This window comes from Falco biarmicus, chromosome 8, assembly GCF_023638135.1.
Source record: "Falco biarmicus isolate bFalBia1 chromosome 8, bFalBia1.pri, whole genome shotgun sequence".
NCBI classification, from domain to species: Eukaryota; Metazoa; Chordata; class Aves; order Falconiformes; family Falconidae; genus Falco; species Falco biarmicus.
In genome coordinates, this window is record NC_079295.1 from 39,896,635 (window position 1) to 39,915,846 (window position 19,212).

Genomic DNA, 19,212 nt, shown 5'->3' on the forward strand with positions numbered 1-19,212 from the left:
AAAGACACAGTTTGTATCAGTCTTCTTTAATTTACAAAATAATTCCATAATGCACCCTGCACGAATATCATCAAAATCCCTGGCACACAACCTCCGGGCTCACGCACCGCGAGTTGCGCGCCGGCTGCAAGTGGAAGCAAAATAGGTTTTAAAAGATTCCAGCAACAATAGTCTTGTGACTAAATCAGAAACAGAAGCAGAAGTCATGAGCCAAACAGATACCTATCGGTTTCCTTGGGCTTAATCTGATTAAAACATGGCTCTCAAAAATGTTAAATAGAATGCCACGTCAGAGAGCAGGCAAATTATAAAAATAGTTCATGACAGGAAATCATTATTAACCCAGCATTACTAGTGTATCTGCTATGGAAATTTCCCTGTAATTTTTCAAGGTTTCCCCTTATGCTTTTTCTTGAGTTGTCTACTACACTTCTCCCCCCCCTACCTCAATGGCATGTAAGTTTGAGATGTAAAAAGAAAATTATCACTGCAATTTTCCAACTATACTCTGCTCAATACCATCTCAAGTGTGTCATACATCATCTTGTCACTCACTTTAACAAGAAATCACAGAATATGCAGAGGCAGAAAATAATCCAAAATGGGGAAGAGCCACTAAGGCAACAGCACATTCATATGCCATCGGGGGGGGGGGGGGCTAAATTTAATCTTAATTTCAAGGACTTCCATAATGAAAGCATCTTAAAAATATTTAAGCGGGGGGGGGGGGGGGGGGGTCCTATGAAAAGATGCTGGGAATGACATGAGAGCTATTCTAGAGTCCACCAACCGAAACGAGAAGAACAGAACTTTTGATAATACACTATTGCAGATCAACCTTAAGGCTTTTTAAAGCATTACACAAACAAAATAGAATTCATCACCCTAAAAAAAAACCAATAAAAACATATTCCTACTATCCTTCCTACTACTACCACCTCTCTAACCACCATCCTCTGGACTGTCATGCCTTTAGAGCACTCCATAAAATACAACCTCGACTTGCAGCACCCTGCCTTTAGTTACATAATCCAGAAAAACCTCTTACAAAAAAACCAACCAACCAAAAAAATAAACACACAAAATACTTTTACAAGGTCTTATCTTAGAAGGCTAACTCCAAATACTAAAAATCTATTTTGGCATATTGAAGAGGCTTCAACAAACGTTAACAGCCACCCCCAAAAGAAAACCTGATTTATTTTTAAAGTGTCACTGGTGGGGAAAAAACCCACCATCAATCAAATTAGCTGTCTTTTCATTGAAAAGAGACATTTCATCTCTTAATGATGATTCAGGCTTCTCTGAAGAAAAGTGACGGTTTAGCTGACCGTTGATGCTCTGGCTTTCCACCAGGCCACCCAACGCCCCTCCTGTACCACCTCCCGTCCTCCCGCCAGCCCCTTCGCCATGGCACATGGACACTCAAACACCAGCAGGTTTTCACATTTTAAGTCAAACGCTGAATTCTTTGCCACTGGCACATCGTAAGACAAACACATGACATGGGGAAACAAAGAGGTACTTCACAGAGAAACATCTAGACAGAAGTAGGACTGGTTCTTTAATCAAACTCCAGCTACTACCCACCTAAAATCCAAGGGTGACAATCACAGGCATAATGACAACTTTTAAAGACAGTCACCATATGCTTTGCAAGTGTTTTCTAAGGTCTTCTTGATTTTTGTCCTGGGTGTTGGCATATTCACCCCACAACAGCTGAGCTATATCAGACTCAGCATGAAAGGGAACATGCATCCTATTTACAGCAGTGCTTAAACATCATTCCATAAAGAGTTGTCCAAGACCACTCACATCTATTCTTCTTAATATTCCTCCCACATTAAGAAATTATTATCTGATACAGGCAGTAATCAGCTCATGGTCTAACTACAGTCATCCTCCTTGACAAAGCAGGGAAAAAAACACCCAACTGTGAAGTCAAGGTTCAAAACATCCACATTTATTGAGATCAGCACAAATTTATTTAGATCTCAAAGCAACAAGACCGAGTGCTATCTCTTGACACGGAAAGGCCTGTCTGCCGGTATTTCTGCAGTGGGTCTCTACCAGGATACATGCAACGTCACAGCAAAGGGGACACAGCCTGGGATGCCAGCAGAAAAGCTGGTGACACTTAAAGCAGAACTAGTTTTACGTTAAGTTTTGCCATGCCGGAACATGGTGAAGCAGAAATTTCATGCTGTCCTGCCACCAGAATTAAATAACTTCTGAAATAACAATCGAGAAATATGGACTAATAGTTTATTAATTTACTACAGTATTAATAATAGCAGTACTAATATTAAGCACAGGCCACAAGACAGTGCCAAGCATGCCCACCCAGGGGATGACTGAAGGGGCAGTGTTCAAGCATGCGCCACCAGCCACCCGGATCAATGCAAACTTGTTCACAACGTGCCTTTTCTCATTTCATACCCCCTCTCAGACCCATTTTCTCTATATTACCCCAGGAAATGAGACGTGCAGGGGCAAAAATGCACAGGCATTTCTGTGGTTCTTAGGAGCAAAAATATGTATGTGAAGTTATACAGAGGGCCAGAACACCTCCGATGGCTGAAGGCTAAATGAGTCATCCACTTCAGAAGAATGACCAGTAATTAAACAAGAATCTGTAAAGCTGTTAAGTGCAAGTATCAATTTCAAACTATGACACTGAAGGGGGAGAAGCTTCCCATGTACTGAAACCATCGATCTCTCATACAGTGGAGTCGCCTGCAAAATAACCTCTCACCTAAGGAAATTCTTCTCCTTAGGAAGCCAAACAAAAACAATCTAAAATATTTATTGCCATAAATTTCATCCCTGTTCCATAAACTGCTTAAGAGACATGACATCATGCTAACTACCTAGACCCGTCTGGTTGATAATAGTCCCAGATTTCAGGCTGAAGACTAAACTGCAGCAGCATGGAGGGGTGTGAATCCACAGGTCATCACAGCTGTGGCACACAAATCTCGCTCGCCAAAGCCAGAGCTGACACTCCAGCAATTATAGAAGGCCTGGTGGTGGCAGAGGCTGACACCACAAAGAACAATCCTTGCAGTATTTTTGTCTTCTTTTGAGCCTCCTTGGAGTGGAAGTAGGAAGGCTTTCCTTTAAGTGGGGACCAGACCCAACTGCTCCATCCTCCTGTTCCTGCACCCACAGTTCTCCTTTCATGTAGTACCAAGTCTGTATCTCCTGGGCGTATTTCCCGATGTGTTAGCAAAATAATTAGCGAGCCTCCTGCCCTGATGGGACATTCTGTCCGTTTTCTATCAACACAGCAAGCTGCATCTCCCTTAGCTCCACGGTTTCTTCCACTAGACCTGTAGCTATATGATCTAAAGCCTTTTCATGCTTTGCTGAAGTCCATGTATACAGCCCGTTTCTAAAGCTTTTCTAGAAGTATTTCTCCACTTTCCCCTTTCTAGCCCCTTACACCACCAAGTGCCAAGCACCTGGCAACCCAATATTCGCCCATCAGGCTGCAGACACGATTCTGAATCGTCTTGACTCAGGTTGCGACAAGAAAGGATCCCCAAACGCACTGTTCCCTGCTTCTGCAGGAGGGAGCAGATGGCCAACTTCCAGATGGCTGCCAACCTCTTCTCACAGATTTCAACATCTGTATCTTGAATTCCATCTCAGAGGATGGTCCTGAGACAGACTGCAGGTCACTGCCCACAGCTCCTGGCTACACGGCTTATGCACAAGCCAAAACATTTCGCAAAATGCAGAATGACAAGCCTGAAAAAAAGGTTAAGATTAATTAAAAGTTAGCAACAGGGCATAGCTGAAAAAGTCAAAAAAAGTTCAAAAGTAGATGTTAGTGAAGGAGAAATCCATCTTAAATGTATTTTAAGGGTATCTCAAATCAGGCTTTTTCTCACCAGCCACAAATATCCCTTGCTTTCCACGTGACACCTTGTAAAGCAAGGACATGCCACAGTGCCGGTTCATTTGTACCTAACAGGAATTAAAGATGCAAACCATGAAAACCCAATCAACCCCAATGCTTTTGTTTGCAGGTCACCCCACAGCTAAGAACAGGCTTATTTTTCAGCTTCCAGATCAAGAGTCCAGCACTCCAAGACCACTCACAAATGGGTCAGATCCAGCTTCAAATGCAATAAACTTCCCAAGATTCACTGAAACAGTGGTCAGCCTAAAGTAGCCAAAGAGTAATTTGTGAGATTTGTGGACCATCTAAGCATAATTTTAATGCAACCACAAATTATAATGTTTCTTCATATGAATTTAATCCAACTCCTCTATGGGGCAGTTAAAAAGCTTTAAATCTACCAACAGGAAGGTAACAAAACAATTTTGACTGCCACAGTAAGAAGCTGGTATGAATTAATGATTCCACCAATTTTACAGCATATATTCTCCTGTATATTTAAGAGATTCAAAAAGTAAAATATTACTGCATTCTTATTCCGAGTGCACAATCTCCTCAAAAAAAACCTATTTGGAGACATTTAAAAGAAAAAAGTATTCTACAATAGCAAAAGTGAGTATAACGCATTTCAAAATCCATTAAAATATAAACTTCTGGTTACAGGCGCAACAATCTGCCTAATTAGTTTTTCCTAATTAGCAGGATGCTCTAACCTCTTTAATAAGACTTCTGTGGACAGAATGTTCCATATTGGTTATCCATCTGAGGAAAAAAACTAAACAAATACTTCTGAAGTACAGCTAATAGAACAAGCGTGGTTGGGCTTCATGGTCAGAAGGATGCTCTGGCATGTAATGCTGGCAATCTGCAGAAGCATGGAATATTCTACCTTAAATACGCCACCACTCACACAACAAACCCCTCCATATTTTAAAGGCAAAATTAAAGATATTACACATGACAGTTAACAAAGTTACAGTTTTAAATTCCACAGCATGTGCTGGGAGGGGGAAAAAAACCCCAAAAAACAAAAACAGAACAACAACTACAACTACAACAACAAAAACACAACAAAAAAACACCCCAACACCCCCATATGTAAGGACCAAAATGCACTGTGGAAAGTGAGCTAAAGAGCTAATGGGAGGGCAAATACCACAGCGATGCTGTAAGAACCCGGAGCGTGGCTGCGCAGTTGTTTTCCTCCACTGCAAAGCATTTGCTTCACGTGCACAGCTTTTGTACCTTCCTCTTCATGATTCAGAGCCTTAGTGTGTACCTAGCAATTAACAGGTAACAATATTATCTCCAAATCCCATCTTATCCAATAAACCAAACCAAACTCTAATTATTCCTATACATCGATCTTGTAATTCAAAGCTATCGGTTAAGAGAAACGCAGAGCCCCAGCAACATCTGTGGTCAGAGGCAGATGCTCAAGATAAAGAAAATTCAGGCCCCTGTTTTATTATGAGTTTGCAGAGCAGCTGCCGTGCTTCATCTCAACAGCTGAAACATCCTTAATACCGCTTAAAATCGCAGGAAGCACACAAGTGCCTCCCGCTCCCTCCCTGTCACCCGCTCATTCACCCCGCTCGCTCAGACGCACCAGCTCCACCCACGCTCCCACCGCAGCGGCCTCATCACCCACCGACGCATCTCTTGAAAGCACAGGAAAACTACTGTATCCCTCACTTTTTTCCAATCAATAGCTAAGAAAACTGAAGAGCCACGTGCAAAACAATCTAAGAACCGAGACACCATAAATATTGCCTTCAAACATGCCTGAACCCCAGAGGCCCCCCTACAACCCAGTGTCAATGACCTTCCGTACAACTGTTAACACTGGAAATTAGTACTTTAAAAGTATAGATGCTTTCTTTTTAATACTGGACATATACTATTCCACTCATCATAACATAGCATGGCATATTCAAATCTAGACCTTTTTCTATTTTGATATGCAAAAATATATATTTTTTCAGTCTATTTACAACAGAAGGAGTATGAATTCAATGCAAGACCATTACCTAGGTTCTCTGCTCCATGTAAAAAAAAAACAAAAAACAAAAAAACAGGAAAAAAAAGGAAAAAAAATGGTAGGTGTTATCATTTCCAACTCCTGACTCTCTTTTGAATAATTAAGTTAAGACTGGTTTTCCAGAGTCTTTTCCGGAAACTATTCTTTTCTGAATCTCTTCCCTATCACCTCTGCGTAGAGAACTTCCATCATCTTGGGGATGAGCCGAGATCTGTGTTGAAAGCACTTCAGACCTGAATGCTTCAACAGCAACACAACCCACTGAAGACCGATTCCAAGTCAGCTTGGAGCTACAAGATCCTTTGGAAGGCCGGCACCAAACCTCGCAGGGGTGAGCACTACTGCAAACCCGCCTCCACCTGTATAGCCCTGAGTAGATGATAATGCAACAGCCTAGAGTAGATAGCGCTGAGGATGCTGTAGCCAAGTCCTCTTCCACACAGGTCTCTTGACTCGTATCTGGAGGACACCACCTAAAGCCATCATTAAACACAAGGGTCGATTGACTCTGGACAGCTGAACGTCTCTCCCACCCAGAACCCTGGAGTTTTGTGAAAGTAATGGAGAGAAAAGGCAAGACCAGCAGGGTCAGCAGGCGTCTTCTATGATACAAGAGGAGGTATGAAGTCACTACTTGCTCCTGGGATAACTGAGAGTCAGAGATACCAAGAGATGTGTAACACCCGATGGCAAAGCTGGGCTAACTCAAGTTACTCCCAAAGCACCTACCTAACTTCTTTTTCCACCCAATTTGATAGCGCACAGCTAAGACTCAGATGGAACAATAATTCAGAACCAACTTTACAATGAAGAAAGCAGAAAGAGGTAATCTAAGGGCCAAAGTTCAAACACGAATAAACAACAAAAAGGTCAGTCTACTACTAAAAAACAAAAAACTTCAAAAACTTGCCAAATATGACAAAATAGGTTGTTCGCAGCAAACCCCTGCAACCCATCCAGTCAAAGCCTTCATGGCCCTCCATCCACCCCCACCCAACACGAGCCCAAGCCTGCGTCAAGATGAACAGAGCATCCTTGAAGGAAAACAGGCTAGAAACACACATTCCTTTTTTTGTCAATGGCTACAAGGCAGGCAGAAGCTATGCCTCGCACTGTAAACACCATCATGTAGGGCACTTCAGTACTTCTCTCAGAAATAACATCTAATTTTGGCTCATCTACAATTTATTACAGTACACCTATAGCAAAAGAAAAATCTTCTAAGTTAATTTAGGATTCATTTCACTCTAAAAAATAAAATAAAAGATAACTCCTTTGTTACAATTCCCCTTGAAATTCATCTCCTGTTCTTGCACAGCTTTACTATCTTCAGCATTATTTCTACAAATTCATTTGGCATATAAAATTTTGAGCTGTTATGTTTCTAATAAAATTGATTACCAGGAAATTTCTGCATAAAAATAATTCAAAATAATTCTATTCCTTAGGGTTTAAACATAGAGATGTCGCTATGCATGGTAACTGTCCCATGTTTAGCGAGTTACGACTATTCTGTCACAAGTAGGAAATGCATTTTGCTCACAAAAGCCAAAGGCACTACCAAACCTGCAGCAATCTGCAGAACAGTAGGAAAAAAATGCCTGCAAACTAACTGCTACTAGATAATGGTCCCATTTATCATTCTTAAATTCCATCTTTAATTAAAAATGGGATATTCTCTTACATAAATAAAAAATTGCAGATGTTCTCAAATTACTCCTCTTCAATTTTTTTAATTCTTCCATATATAATATACATAGTATGAAAGGTGTTCAAAAATTTCTTCATATTACATAATACTTAATTCCATAAAGATTTTTCCATATTCTAAACAGACACACATCTTCATTACATGCAAAATATGCCATGTTAAAAAATATTATCAGTCTTAAAGAAAACACAAGTTAACATAATTCATAGTAGGAATAGTAATTAACTGCAACAAAAATCTGAAATAAATTTTCTAGTGTTTTATCTGTAACAGTCCATACCTTTTTTAAAACCATTTGATAAATCATTGAAAAATTTAAGTAGTTACACAGGTTTTTCTCACACCAGTTTTACATCAGGGCCGCTCTAGATACATCTTTCCTCATAATTATTAGAAATAATATTGTTAACAGGTATAAATTCTTCCAGTCTTCTGCAAAAATGAAATCGCTTCTATGCTTTTGATGTTGTGTCCACTGCTGTTTCCCTCGTTCTTTTTTCAGGTTGCTATTAGACTGACATATAAGCTCCAGTGTGCAACAAGTAAAATGGAAATTAAGGAGACCTAAAACGAAAAATAATGAACAAGTAGGCAAGGTTATAAAGATAAACAATAAAAAAAAAATGCTCTGAAACAGAAAGCATTCTTTAAAATGACTGTGTCCACTGGACCATCAGAGTATATGTGCAGGAGGAAGGGAGGAAAAGACAGGGACAAAGGACAGAGGCAAGGAAGGGAAAATATTGTTGAAGGGAATAAGGGGATTGCAAAAATCGTTATAGAATGATGGACAAAAAAAAGCCTTTTGATTGCTTTGTATTTGTCAAAGATATTCAAATGAATAGACATAATTTACACAGATTCTCAATTTCTTTTTTTGAAGGGAGGGTAAATTAATCATCATAACGATTCAAAGCATACCAGTAACAGGTATCATTCCCAAGTACCATGGGCTGAGTGAATGTAATGGGGAAGAGGAGGAAGAAATACATGATCAAACTGTGGTTTGAGGGAGTCAGAAGTCCATCTTAAATTAGACATATTCCGTTCACACCGTAAACTGGCATATAGATTGTAATCAAACTACAGCCTAGGTATATGTCGCATGTTTAGGGAACAAACTACATCACAATGCACAAACCCAAAGTATTTTACGCGTCCATTTAGATTAGCAGCTCAGTTTGACACCAAAGAGCATTTACGAAGCAAGCATCCATCTCACACCACATGCCTCAGCTCACACCAGTGGTCTCCAAGGTTATGAGCTGGAGCTTTAGATGAAACCACACCAGGTGGTGATGCTCCTGGAGAGCATTTACTGGACTCCAGCCTCGTCTTACAGGCATCCAGGCCATAAGAACCAGGCTATGCTAGTTTGAAGTAAAAACCCCTGAAATAACGTGCTGTGTGGACGTTGGACTGGGAGCACCACTTAACTCTGCCACCTCTCCACAACCCTATCAAGCTGTGCTGCTTGTCAACAGGCACCACCTGCCCACAGGGTCACGTGCCCAGTATAAATCCATATACAGTTGTAATCCCAGAGGAATCAAGGAGATAAAACCAGAAAATACCTTTGGGCACATTTTCTGGAGCAACCACGGACCTGGTCAGTGCCTTCAAAAATCCACGCTGAAATTCAACAGGCACCCACAGCAGATGCTAACAGCCCACACAGCTGGCGTCAAAAAGCCGCTGTACTGCTTGAACTCCCCACCCGTACCACCTGCACACGTCAGAGAAAGCCCCTACCCAGCGGTTAGGGCAGTCAACGCAGACCAGGCGGGCTGACAGCAGTCAACAGAATTCTCCGTCTGTTGTCTTCTAGCACCTGAGGTGTTCCCAGCTGCCTGAACCAAGACCTTCAAACTTCAGTGTATTTGGGTCAGACAGGAGCGGGCAGGGGCAGTGGCAGCGTTTAGGCAGGTCTTCTCCCAAACCCATTTAGCTACAAACAGTTTGAATAACATAAAATTTCTTTTCGTTATGTATCAATTCACAAAACCAAGCCAAGCTGTGAGTACTCATTAAGAAAGCTAGTTATTTATGACACTGGAATACAAACCTATAAATTCAAATCCTGTGCAAGCCAAGTATCTGATAAAATGTGTATTATTTACTTCTTAGGTGGGGAAAAAAAAGGGATTTGAGATTTGGAAAAAAGCAGCACAGAAAAAAAAAAACCACAACAATTTTTCCTCTTCATTACATGCAAACCAAAAGCTTTGTTTCTGTCCCTTTAGAAGACCAATTTAGTGCTATGGACTAGAACGAGAACGAATTGTAGAAACTATCGTATTCTTTATAACATAGTACTGTGTATGTTTGTGATTTGAAAATAGAAATGTAATCCATAACTAATCTAGAAATAAAATATATACACAGCAACCATTTAAAGGGATAGATAAAATACTCATTAAAATCCTAAGTGTAGAAATACGGAATCATAATGCACAATTTCATTACTTTTTACTGCCAGCAATGTAAATATCAATTCTCCAGGTGATTCATAAAATTCATTTTAGAAAGAAAAATAAGGATTTCACCCAGCATTCGAGAACATAAAGAAAAACGCATGCAAGGGTTTGAAAAAACAGATTGTTCTTTCCGTGTCTCATCAGAATATTTTTCTGGAATTTCAGCAAATCTTTTACACATCAAACAGACAACTGCCATTTCACATTAGCACTTTCTATAGATCACCCAGCAGTCCCAACCAGCGTCCTTCCCGGTCCTGCACCTCTCCTTCATTGTGTTCATCATCCCCATCTTCCTTCTGCCAAATTTGAGAAAGTATATACAATTCCACTGACTTCAAAGGAAGGGACTTGCATTTAAATTCATTTAAAACCTCATTTAACTATCCAAATTGTGAAATTGCCTAATAACAGGACTGAATTAAATAAACAAATTAAACAACTAAAGTTTTTGGAGGGAAGAGTGCATGTGGGGGTTTCCACACAAAAATGTAAAGAAAACCTGTCACTTTTAAAAGGAATAGCTACCATCTGCCAGCATTTTATCTGAGGCAAAGTTGATTAATGCAAAGTGAATGTTTAAGATCACATTGCTGTCTGCCTGAATAAATTCCAGGTAGTTTACTTAGGAAATTATTTGTCCTGTTTCTTAAAAGATTATTTTTTTTTCTTGATATTGGATTCCCCAGCTCCCAGGAACTTAAGCAGCCGGATCCAAGTATAAAAACATTTGCTTTTAAAGCACCGTACTGCCCAAGGACCATGCGCACCAGAACACTGCTCCTGGCCCCTCCGCGCGCAGCAGCAAGGTAATTAATCTGCCTGACAAAGGAGATCCCACCTCCTTCACTGGCTGCATGAAAACTTGCAGGCAGTCTCTCTCCATCATGCCAAAAAGTAAATTTCAGCGGTCTAATTGTGAGCGAAGAAACCACAGCAGTGCCGTTATCCTCAATAGGAAATGATTTTGCCCTTAGACCTTACCTATTTTTTTAGTGGATTACTTCATTTTTTAACTGGATTTTTTTACTTTTTTTTTTTTTTTACTGATTACTTACTTTTATTAACACCATCTACCCAATTAAAAAATAAAATAAATCCACTACAGAATTTCAACCTTTTTCTTCTGATAACTTCAACAAAGCATCTCTTTACATTAAGTGTTCTGACAAAAAGCGTTCGCAAATACGTTCTGCTACACGCTTTTCTTCAGAAGCTTACTTTGAGCAGTAACGTTTTCAGAAGAAGCTTCCAGAACAGATTTTGGGTGATATTAATCTAAATCACACAAATGCCAGTTTTACGCGTACATTCCCATGTTACGTACTCCCAGATCAGATGGCCTCCCAGTTCTCCCTCCTGAGAGAGAATTTCACACCCGTTACTCAGGCTGGGACACCCTCCATTATCCAGGGCTACAGAAGTGGAGGGCATCAGCTGTGATAAGTGGTGGAGCTTCGTGCCGTTCCATATGGACGTATATTCTCTTTGCTTACACTCTAAGCTGGCTGGACACCAGCCAGCTCTGGTCAGAAGTCACAAAGTTGTTTTAGCTCAGTACATGGTGCCTGCGTCTCGTATCTCGGTAGGGTTTATTGGTTTAGGCTCGACATGGTGCTAGGACGGCCATCTGGCCCCCAGCGCGCCGCGAGCTCCCAACCAGCTAGTTCAAAGCGTAGGCAGGATGAACATGTACGCGTTTGCACAAGCCCGTGTGAACTAACCTTGGTGAACTCAACTGATTCATTTAAAATAAAATGAAATTAAAAAAAATGCATGCAAAATTTAGCGCTAATGAAATTAAAGAAGTAATGACCCTTCGCTTAGCTAGGGATCGTAAAGAAGGAGCACAGGGCTAAGCGGGGTCTCCTGTACCCTTCTTTGGGCATCACTACAGCAAGGTAAAGAATATTGTTATTTGCATCCAGCAGGGAGGCTAGAGTCAGTTACACCCCCATGGTATATTCAATCAAAGATGAGACCTGAACCATGTCTAAATTTAGGGGATACTGACTATTACATGTAGCCACCTTATTTCATCATGCCTTTACATCAACTGATCGAACTACGAAGGCCAACTCACCAGCCTACCTTCTAGGAGCACGTTCCACTGCATCTAACAAAAACCCGCAGCTAAAACACAAACGCTTTACACTGAGCAACAAAGAAATGGCGTGAAACTAACAGCAGCTCCAGGCAGCAAATTATTCCGTAATTCCAAAAAAGTGAGCCACGTCCCATCTTCAAATGTAACAATAAGACCAAAATACACAATTTTGGTGGTAGATACCATAAAAATTGAATCTCATTTATTCACCTATATACAGAGGGAAACACCATAAAATATGACCCAAAAAATAGTATCAGGTGAATATATTTTTTTTTTTTTTTAATTTGCAGGTACACGGTTATCTTCTATTTAACTCACAAGTACAGTTACTTATTTCTTACCTGAGTGTTATCCAAGTCAAATGCTAGGGAGGCCCCTAATGCAGGAAAAATTATTCCACTTCCTACTAAGATTATATGAAGATGCCCTTCCAGTGTTTGACAAAGATGTAAAAAGACAGAAATGTTTCCAGCACAAGTGGGCATCGATGTATTCAGCTTTAATGAAATGGCTGAAATTTGCCCTGCTTGGCTTCAATTTGCATCTTCAAACATCATATTATCCAGGACATATTATCTGCAGGTATTTTTTTGAAAAGAAAGTATCTAGAAAACAGTAAGTACTCCAGCTCGCAAATGCTCTCACATGCAAGCTGTGTTCTGTTTTCAGTGGGACTGAACTACTCACTGGAATAAAAATCTACAGGATCACTGCTTCTAAAAGGACATTTAGGCAACACCAGTCCATCAGTTAGTACAGAATTCATTTTATAACACATTTTCTCCTTATAGAACAGAATGAAAAAATCCTAAATCTTAACAGGTTACTTAAATAAGAAAAATCTCCCATCTACGTTACATTCTGTTGGAATATACTATACGTTGCCGAACATCACACACACTCCAGGTGTTTTTTTTTCAATTAACAGAGCTCTAAAAAGAATGATTTGTTTTCTCTTTTGTAAAATGTAAAAAGCACAGAGTTTGTCTTTAAAATATAGCTGTCAAATATCAAGGGGTATATATATGCTAACATTTACCCTAGGGGTATTTCAGGGCTAGAGTCTGTTACAAATAAAATCTTTATTCATATGAACAGCTACCTGGGGGGCAATACTGAATGTTACACATAATATTTATATATATATATGTATATTTAAAATAATCTAACAGTGCTATTAAAACAAACTGGAAGGTACGCTGCATTTAGCCTCTCAGTTTTGCAGACCTATGTCTTACATTACTAACTTTTTTGCTTTTGAATTACTTTCTGCAGGGGATAGCCCCTAAAACATAAAATGCTTTCGTCCAGTGTGTCATATCAACTGTTTTATTATTTGAAATTTAAAAGATTGTTCATGGTAATAAAGAATAGAATTAGAAAAAAAAAAAAAAAGAAAAGAAACCTCCTTCTTTTTTCCCCTCCGTTAAATCGTGCAACAGTATTTTCCAATTTGAGAACTTTCCTTGAAATAAGAACAAACAAACAAAAAAGGCTACACAATTTTTTTGTTACGTGCTTTCTGGAATTACTGAACAGCCACTATGTGCTATGGAAAACAACTTTAGAGAAGAACAGACATCTACATTTATCAAAGAGTTTAAGCTGTCTGAAGCAAGTTGGGAGACAAAGCAGACAGCGCAGCAGCCCAGCAGACTGCCAGCAGCCCGAGGAGGTCACAGCTCTCCGCTGGACCTTCCTAATTTACAGAATGAAGATGATAATATTCCTCTGACCCCTAGCAAAACTCTGTAATTGTTGAACATCTTGTCTAGAGAAAGCAGGCTAGTTCTGCCCTTTCCCCGTGCATTTCAAATGCTGTGATTTGGAAATTGCCAGCACCAGGATGAAAGCCCCTGTACTAAGGCAAGGTCCAGGCAGACACCTTTCCCTTCCAATTAAGGAAAAATCATGTGAGTCTCTGTATAGCAATTAAGGAAGTTCTTAAAATCACTCCGTTCTGTGCCTGCTGTACATCAATACATTAAACCATTTCAAGTTTACTAGCCAAGGGAGCCACCTTTAAAAACTCTCCTTATGGCCTTCCAAGTTGGAGGGACTCGCTGCGTGCCTGATCTTCCCCATTCATCAGGGCTCCTGTCCTCCTTTAAGGAGATGAATGAAGACGTGAGCTGGGTTAACGACACGCTGCACAATGAAGCCACGAAAACAGAAAAGCCAACATTTTTCTAGAGAAATACAGCACAGCCTTTGCATCAGGGCACTAATATAAATCTGTGCAGCATTGCAGATAAAATGCTAAGCGTCCGATACCTTCCATAATAGCCACGTGTGTTCTCCTGGAAGGGTGAGGACATCTCCCTGTGACAGTTCTGGATAGATCTCCTCGTTCTTGCACAGGAACACCATTTTATGGCATGCCAAGATACCGGCTGCACGGTTCACAAAAGTAACGTTAGATGCATGGCTCGTTACCAATTCAGCTTTAATTCTTACTCAGGAGAGTACACGTCTGTTCTTCGATAAAAGTATTTGCAATTTCACATAAACTGTCTGGTCACTACAGAGTATTTGAATTTAACATCTGTGATTCTGCATTGTATGCTCTGCTTCAAAAGCACTATTTAAAGACCATTCCTTAAGTCACTGAACATCACCTGAAAACCAACAAACCTCCTTCCTTCCTATAATCAGCTTTTACGTATTGCAGAACTTTTAAAACATATGTATACTACTGCTGTACAGATGTACGGCAATACCAGACTTATTAGCATCAGTAGTATTTCTCATACATACCAGCATGTTGAAATAAAGTACAGTTTGATACTAAAATTTCGTAACGTAGCTCCGTTACCAACAGTGCTCACACTTGAAATATTTGTGACCTTTCTGTATTACTAAGCGCACAGATAGAAACATATTCATGAAACATCACATTTATGAAAATCATTGGCAAAAGAAAATTTTAATTCTACGAATAATGTCAATATTATAAATAATGCAAATCTTGTATTTCCCATGAACCCACGAGAAAGTTGAAATATTTAAATGTGTAATTCAAACACACACTCCTGCCAGTTTACAATGAGGATTTTGTCTTAATAAACTACTACCTCGGAAACAGGTCTTTAGTGGTTACTAGCAAGCTGGAAATAAAAGAATGAATGTTAATTTTAATCAATGTTTTTTTCTATCAGGAGAGAGTAGTCAGCTTTATTAGGTTGTAGTCTGATGCACTTATACTTTCAATTTAATAAAATATTTGAAACATTCAATTACAAAACAAACATTAAAAATGTGCAAGTAAAGCAGAAGGTACCTCTAATCAGTTTTCCTCTCACCAGTCACATCGGCCCTTGCTCCTAATATTTTATCCTGCCTGCGAGGACAAGGTACATACTCTTTTTATAACATCGCATCTTTGTCAACTTTGACTATGTGATTCTGTCTGATCAAACTCACAGCAAAGGAAAAGCTTTCCTCTCTAAGATGCTCTATTGGTTAGACCAGATTTATTTGCTGTCAGTAAAGGTTATATTTGCACATAAGTCTATGACAGATTGCAAGTTTATTCACTTCAAGTGAGTTTTCAGGCTGCTGGGTTGAGGGGTTTTTTTGTTGGATGGTTGTTTTTCCTGTGGGATTTGGGGGGCTTTTTTTGCCATCAATTCCCTCCCCCTTCCCCCAAGATGTGGGTTACTTGACAAATTGGAGTTAAGTTATCTTAGGTCAATGTAACTGTAAGTTAAACTAATGAAGTGTATGTCTATGAGTGATGTCTGATTAGTTTAATACAGTTAGTGCTGGACAGCTTGGGCTGCTGACCTTGAAGGAACACAGATAACATTGCGATGCGTTGGAGGATGTGGTAGTGATACAAGACAAATTTACATAACAGTTTGTCATATACACTCCTCCAAAACAAAATTGTTGCAAAAGGAAAGCAATAGGAAACCAACACTAAAAGCCTTGCACAAGACAAACTGGGGAAAATTAATTTTAACATTTGGCTTGGGATGGGAGCTTATTTTAAACGCAAACCAGAAGCAGGCACAGAAAAGGTGTACATTTATATAGCATGCATTCCAAAACAGATTAGACATTGCATCGGCTGTTCAAATGCAGCCTTCTACAGCACAAGATCTACTCTCAAAAAAATCATATCCCTTCCCCAGCCGACTAGGTCTACTTGCTCCCAGTAACAAACACCAGACCCCAATGTGAACTGTAACTAGTAGTTAAGCACATCATTTAGGTGTGCTCAGACTCCTACTGAAATTCATTCTGCCGCTGAAAAGCAGCTGCTGGTGCTAAAACATCCCCTGGCACAAACAGTCCCTCTCCATGAAGGCGCAAAGTCAACCAAGTGCTCGTTCCCGTGCCGTGCAGCGCGGCATGCCACTGCTGAAGGCAATCATCTTACCACATCTCAACCGATCAGGTAGGCCAAGCAAAATCGCTGGGTTTAAAGACAGCTCGTTCTAGAGTGACTGATTCGCACTACATGATAGCTATCTGATGACCTAAATAGTCTGTTTTTATCAGTCCAGGTTCTAGCTGATAGAAATTTGCCACTTACATAAATGCATAATTGACATCCAACATCCACAGTTGCTGGCACATTACAGAACTGGACCATCATTAAGATAAAACTGCTCCCTTAATCCTCCAGGTCAGCCTGAGCAGCACGCTGATAAATCAGACTTGCTAATAGATACATCTGAGGGCAAGCGAGGAAGCTTGCAGTGTTCACATCTGTGCCATCTTTCAGCCTAAGCTGTGAAGCACAGTTCAAACCTTTCAGTGTTACTGAACTCACTTGATAATTTTAAATTAAGTTGTACATATACATGTATATGTAAACAGGTATCCATACTCTTGCACCGAGAGACTCTCAAGGACTAGCGATGCAAGACAAAATAGTGCAGGAAACCCTAAAACATGGCAGTCGTTTCCCAGTTATACCCCAAAAAGTCCATGCAAGATGGAAAACTCACATTTTCCACTGAAAGTCTCCATCTGCCTGCACACACACACACATGTGCGTGCGCATAACCACGCACTCACCGCAGGAGACCTGGTTGAAGGCCCCTCTAATTCGAGCTCAGAAATGATTCAGTTCCTGGGTTACCTGTAATTAGCACTTGCTGGCACTGTTTGCATGAAATACAGAGCAGCAGTCCGTGCCTTCCAGTGCCACTTCTTGGCAGGCAGCGTATAGAGGACACAGTCATCTTGTAGCTCTTCCTGGAGAAGATCCATCAGCTGTTTGTGGGAACCACCGTGAAAGGCTTCAATGAGAAGAACACTCATTTTCCAAGCACTTCAGAACAGTCTGGATTCTGAAAAATGACAACAGAGAAATATTTCACTTTAGTAATACATCTTATTTTTCTTATTTAAGAAAATTATATTGGAAACAGCAGAAACATATTGCAAGGCCTTACAGTGTCTTCATCTTTCCTGTGAAATTAATCCTTCACATTATATTAATGAGTTTATTTCAGCAAAGGCTAGTTAGCAATTATGATGACAAAATTATCACACCTATTAGTTTCAACCATTAAAAGATACCATTTGTAATTTTTAAATGAATCAAAACGTGCAGGAGTAAAAATACTGTATTTTGAATTTATTGTTTTGTTTTCAATCAGATACTGAAAAGCAGCTTTACTTTACACGCTCAAATACAAACAATCCTTCTATAGGTCAGGAAGTAGTTTATTCATTTTTTACATAGGTTTCCCTCCTCTTCCTGACAGTAGATAAAGCTCAAGAACAATGCAAACAGCCTTCAGCCCCAGTAGTTGCTAATAATGGTAATTTGGGCAAGTGACTTAAAGCCAGATGCGTGGAGCAGCCTTGGGAGATGCAGTCTGAGCATCCCCCGGGGACTCTCCCCTGCATCACTGGGAGCGGGGATAACCACCCAAGCAACATGCTCAGACCCTACCAGAGGTGTACATCACATCAGGGTTTTTTGTTTCTTTGGGTTTTTTTTTTCTGGGGGGGTGTGCAAGGTTTCAGGGGTTTTTGTTTTGGAGTACTCCGAAATGGCTGGAAGAGAACAGCATCACAGGCTTAAGGAGGCTCTCAGATGAGAAGCCACAGAGCTGCTCACAAACAGGATGCAAAATGCGCTGCCCAAAGCAAAGGAAAAGACAAAAACCCTGTGACTATTGCTCATCTCTTTCATGAGTCACAGACTTGGGGTACTGAAAAGCTGCTTTTCAGATGCTTCGAGCAAAACCATCGCATACAAAAGCTGAAAAAAAACCCCTGAAAGGTCTTCGCCATCCATGGCTGCCTCTCTGATGGTTTCTTCTCAACACACCCTACCAAGGGAGAGCTCTTGGTTAAACTTATTTGCTCAGGCTTCGTGTTCGATGCTGTATATCACAAGACCGTACATCCATCTCCTGATCTGTAATTTCTAGTGGTTCCAGACTGTAATCCTTACCTTCTCAAAGCCTCTGGTGACAAGAAGTGAGAATTCAGAGAACTACATACTCTCCAGAAAAATCTCCACCATCATCTCAACTTTGGAATTTAGTTAAACTTATGTTCAGGTTAAGAAAACTATGTATTCTGCAATCAAGAGGGTAGGGGAAACCACAAAAAAGAGAACAACCAACCAACTTACAAGCACACTGTAGCTATCAAAAGATTAACTATCCAGCAACAAAAATCCAAACACTAAATAAATTTAACTGGGAGACAAAAATATAAGAAACCTCTAGATAGCTTTGAGACATTGGCCCGTCACAGTGCCAGAGGAAACGGTGATACAGATCTCCCGGGTTGTTACAGAACAATCAGCCAAAGAACAAGTATTCCGTGCTCTGACTTTCTTGCCATAACCCAGCCTGGATCCAGGTTATAATTTGCTTTATTATTTACTCCCCCATACTGTTTCAAATGAATTATTTTTTTTGGACATACACGTTCCTTTCAAAACTGAGAATGATGGGCTTCTGGAAGCAGAGACTTCGCTCCATTTTGGAC

The 19,212-nt window shown here is 40.1% G+C and overlaps 1 protein-coding gene across 16 annotated transcripts in view; it reads right to left on the minus strand.

Annotated features, from left to right (window-relative positions):
* GTDC1 (glycosyltransferase like domain containing 1) overlaps positions 1-19,212 on the minus strand; it is a 186,004-nt gene that overhangs the window by 107,550 nt on the left and 59,242 nt on the right. For 13 of the 16 annotated variants that reach the window (XR_008823701.1, XR_008823702.1, XM_056350355.1 and 10 more), the window contains one exon: positions 17,339-17,549. Coding sequence is in view for 11 of the 16 variants with exons in the window: in XM_056350355.1 (XP_056206330.1) it covers positions 17,339-17,520 (182 nt within the window). In the remaining 5 variants the exon portion in view is untranslated. Of the gene's footprint in view, positions 1-5,063; positions 5,291-17,338; positions 17,550-19,212 lie in introns of those variants that run through there. The other 3 variants (XM_056350352.1, XM_056350357.1, XM_056350358.1) reach the window with 3 other exon arrangements.